This window comes from Limulus polyphemus, unplaced genomic scaffold, assembly GCF_000517525.1.
Source record: "Limulus polyphemus unplaced genomic scaffold, Limulus_polyphemus-2.1.2 Scaffold2030, whole genome shotgun sequence".
NCBI lineage: Eukaryota > Metazoa > Arthropoda > Merostomata > Xiphosura > Limulidae > Limulus > Limulus polyphemus.
In genome coordinates, this window is record NW_013667640.1 from 200590 (window position 1) to 202416 (window position 1827).

Sequence of the window (1827 nt, forward strand, 5' to 3'; positions counted from 1 at the left end):
CTCCTGCGTTTAAGATGGAAATATTGTTAACAGTGTCGTACTCATCTGATGAAACGATGTATTTTAATCCGCTCAAAACCGAAACGTCGCGTACACTCCTGCGTTTAAGATGGAAATATTGTTAACAGTGTCGTACTCATCTGATGAAACGATGTATTTTAATCCGCTCAAAACCGAAACGTCGCGTACACTCCTGCGTTTAAGATGGAAATATTGTTAACAGTGTCGTACTCATCTGATGAAACGATGTTTTTAATCCGCTCAAAACCGAAACGTCGCGTACAATCCTGCGTTTAAGATGGAAATATTGTTAACAGTGTCGTACTCATCTGATGAAACGATGTATTTTAATTCGCTCAAAACCGAAACGTTACGTACACTCCTGCGTTTAAGATGGAAATTTTGTTAACAGTGTTCTACTCATCTGATGAAACGATGTATTTTAATCCGCTCAAAACCGAAACGTCGCATACACTCTTACCTTTAAGATGGAAATAGTGTTAACAGTGTCGTACTCATCTGATGAAACGATGTATTTTAATCCGCTCAAAACCGAAACGTCGCATACACTCTTACCTTTAAGATGGAAATATAAAACATAAAAACCAAATTGAACGTAATTTTACACTCCAATATCTGAGTTTCCCAGACAGTATCGTCTTAGAATAACTAAGATTTAAATTATTCTGATTCTACCACAAAAATCTCGACCAATTAATAATTTCGAGATACAGATTTGTTTATTTGTAATCGTTTGCATATTCTTATTTCATACATTAGCAATATTACATTATTCATCAACTTAAACAGTTCAAAATAAATGTTTTAACTTCGTGCACATTTAGATTTTGCTCGTTATCCAATTTTTATGAACATACATGAATAGTTTTTTGTATGAAACATGTATTTAATAAAGGTTCGTTGTGCGGAGGGTTAGGTGATGTTTCACAATAGTGTTCAGTACATGTATGATGTTTCACAATAGTGTTCAGTACACGTATGATGTTTCACAATAGTGTTCAGTACACGTATGATGTTTCACAATAGTGTTCAGTACACGTATGATGTTTCACAATAGTGTTCAGTACATGTATGATGTTTTACAATAGTGTTCAGTACACGTATGATGTTTCACAATAGTGTTCAGTACATGTATGATGTTTACAATAGTGTTCAGTACGTGTACATGCATGATGTTTTACAATAGTGTTCAGTACATGTATGATGTTTTACAATAGTGTTCAGTACGTGTACGGTGCTAAATAACAAACCTGGATACATGGATGATTCTTTAAAACAGTGTTCGGTACATGGGTGTTTACATGGAACTAGGTAAGCGTATAGTATTCTGTGGCTTACGAAAAAATCTACTTTTTAGTAGAAGAACAACACAGCTTATATGATTGTTTTCGAAGTCGAGGACTGGAATTGGGAAAAAATCAAATAAAAATTGCAATACAATCCCATCTAGTTGTTTAATCTTAACGCTAAATGTTTACAGGTAAACCTACTTTCATATCTATATCCCTGTATATAACTGAAGATAGCCGTGCCATTATCCTCTCGATGACCGTCAGCCAAAGCTTTAGTAAGTGCTCCTGCGTAAATCATGACGGCGTCGTACGCGAGGCTGGCATAGATAGGGATCTGCAAATAAGACGAGAAATAAATTGAAAATCTCGTGTTACTACATTGATACAATACGTATATCTTGCTCACTTGTTTGTCTATCTATCAGATTGTCTGTTAATCTAACTGTAAATTTATCTATAATAAATAATTCCTGAAAAAAAACTGTAAGAATTTTGTTCTCCCGTAATTGTAATG

General features: G+C 34.5%; 1 protein-coding gene across 1 annotated transcript in view; it reads right to left on the bottom strand.

Annotated features, from left to right (window-relative positions):
• Nucleotides 1–1827, bottom strand: part of LOC106465722 (guanylate cyclase 32E-like) — a 51358-nt gene that overhangs the window by 46806 nt on the left and 2725 nt on the right. Inside the window, exon 2 of the mRNA XM_022393637.1 lies at nt 1512–1647. Coding sequence (XP_022249345.1) covers nt 1512–1611 — 100 coding nt within the window. The 5' untranslated portion in view covers nt 1612–1647. The remainder of the gene's footprint in view (nt 1–1511; nt 1648–1827) is intronic.